General features: G+C 31.9%; 1 protein-coding gene across 2 annotated transcripts in view; it reads right to left on the minus strand.

Annotated features, from left to right (window-relative positions):
• The window catches only part of LOC107630448 (protein STRICTOSIDINE SYNTHASE-LIKE 4), a 31293-nt gene extending 29606 nt beyond the window's left edge, over positions 1 to 1687 (minus strand). For both annotated transcript variants that reach the window (XM_021118898.1, XM_016333577.2), the window contains exons 1-2: positions 1235 to 1687; positions 830 to 1045 (exon numbers count right to left, since the gene is read on the minus strand). In XM_021118898.1, the coding sequence (XP_020974557.1) occupies positions 830 to 1045; positions 1235 to 1381 (363 nt within the window). In that variant the 5' untranslated portion in view covers positions 1382 to 1687. The remainder of the gene's footprint in view (positions 1 to 829; positions 1046 to 1234) is intronic.

The following is a 2317-nucleotide window of genomic DNA, read 5'->3' on the forward strand; positions in this document are numbered from 1 at the left end:
TTTTCATAAAAAATGTCCTAGAATACTTATACATTAGAGTTTACAAAACTCTATATCAGTAGCACAAAATATACTATTTTTTGTGTTTCAAAGTAAATAAATAAAGATTTTGTTTTCAACTTTCCATGTCGTGTACTCCTGGTTCCATTGTTCCTACTTCTTAGTAATACAAAAAGCAAAAAGATATAAAAACATTTTTTTTCCTGTATCTCTCTGTTTCAGTCAACCAAACACTAGCTTATACTCTCTGCGTGTCACATAACTTAATTAGTTAATTACATGAAATAATAATTAGCATGGCAGCATTGTAATTACCACAAAGATGTGTGTGGGTGGTTTTCTAATTATTTTTTGCAGTCCCATACTTTCATAAATAAATTCGGGATGGACAATAAAAAATAATGTTATATGCCTAATAAATATTATTATTTTTTTAGTCAATAATAATTTATATTCATATTTATAGATATTTTAAAAACATATGATTTACACTTATATTTACTAAAATTTTAAACCCATAAATTAATATAGTTTTTTTTTTTTTATCAAAGAAAGGAAGATTTAAATTTACGACCTCTTAAGTGAATATGTGGAGACTATACCATTTGAGCTATAATTTATTGGCATAAATTAATATAATTTGTACCTATATTTTTCAGATTTTGTATACATAAATTAGGAAAATTCATTTGTTAAAGTCAATTTAATGTTTATATTAGCTAAATGATAACCAAAAATACTTAAAATTACTAGTATCGAAGAGTTTCTTCAATAAAAAAATTGAAAACTGGATAGAAAAGTTTGGCGAGTGAGAGTTTAATTAGGTTACCTTTGTAGCGTCACATACGATTAGGCCACCATCTTTAGAAGGAGTGATTCCTAGCAAAGTGTTACTATCAATATGCTTCCAATTCTCCCAATCTCCATTATTTCTTGGTAATCTTTTAATCCAACCATCTCTTGTAGCAGCATACAGAGTTCCCTCTTTGTCAAAACAAACATCTTCTGGATCCTTCAGAACCCCTTCTCCTAGCTTAATTATGTTCTGCCAACCAAAAAATATCACACGTATCAAAATACAATTCTTTCGTTCCACAATTTTTGTAAAATTAAGTGATTTTATGCAAAATAAAATAACTTTAGACGGTTTTGGACGAATTTTTTATTGTCTCCAGAATATTTTTGGCAAAACCGGATACTGAAACGTTGCGGTATATGGATTTGTATCGTTTACCTTTAATTGGTTGTGTCTAGCTGAAGATGAAGGTGGAATCTCCAATGGTAGTGGATCTATGGGTGAGAAGTAGAAGATCTGAACTGTGATAGCTACTATCACTGCTATAACAAAGCTTGAAATTATTGTCACAATATTGGAAGCCATGCTCTTCAAACTTGGTGCTGTCTAATTTATTTTTAGGCTCTACTTATGAACTGAAAAAACCAAGTAAATAAAGAAGAAATGAAAACGAAGAAAAAGATAAGTGTCTAAAGTTGAATGCTCCTTTCATATAGCACCATTACTAACAACTCCTTTTGTTTTTTAGGAAAGAAATCAAGCTATTAAAATAAAATCAGCAAATGATTTGGTATGGTATCTGTATTCAGATGAGATTTAGCCGAAAAAAAAACAAGAGATAAATAAATATTTTGACTTTATTATCCTGGGACAAGAAGTCAAGAAGTTACATTTATGATATATAGAAGTGACATGTATGTGGATATACATGCGGTACGTATTTGTATTTTGTTGCTTGGGAGTGACAAGAGAGAAGACTCTACACGTTTTGGATTTAGTCTCTGCAAAACAAAGTTAACATTGCAAAATATCTCTTTCTTTTGGTCACGCAAGATAAGATAATGACAAGAATTAGTATACAACGTTGCGGGGGAAAATGACACTCAAGATTCAAGAACCAAACCTTCAACCGGCACTAATAAGTCAACCAAAAAAAGGGGGGTAAAACATTTAACCACTAAATTAATTATTATCTATTTAGGTATATGTTCATACTCCAACCCATAATCTAGGAAGATCCAAAAAGGATAAAGATCAATTAACATTCTACAAGATTCAGATCTACATGACTTTTAGAGGTCAGGCACGGGGACATCAGCACAGCCCTACTTACTCAAATAAGTAATTAACTTCTACCATCGGCTGAGGAAATCCGAGAGGCAGTATGGGACTGTGAGTCATCGAAGGCACCAGGGTGTGATGGGTACAACATGAACTTCATCAAGAGATGTTGGGATGAGATTAGGGCAGAATTCACGGCAGCAGTGATGGGGTTCTTTCAGACATCCAAGCTACCGGCGG

This window comes from Arachis ipaensis, chromosome B03 (assembly GCF_000816755.2).
Source record: "Arachis ipaensis cultivar K30076 chromosome B03, Araip1.1, whole genome shotgun sequence".
NCBI classification, from domain to species: domain Eukaryota; kingdom Viridiplantae; phylum Streptophyta; class Magnoliopsida; order Fabales; family Fabaceae; genus Arachis; species Arachis ipaensis.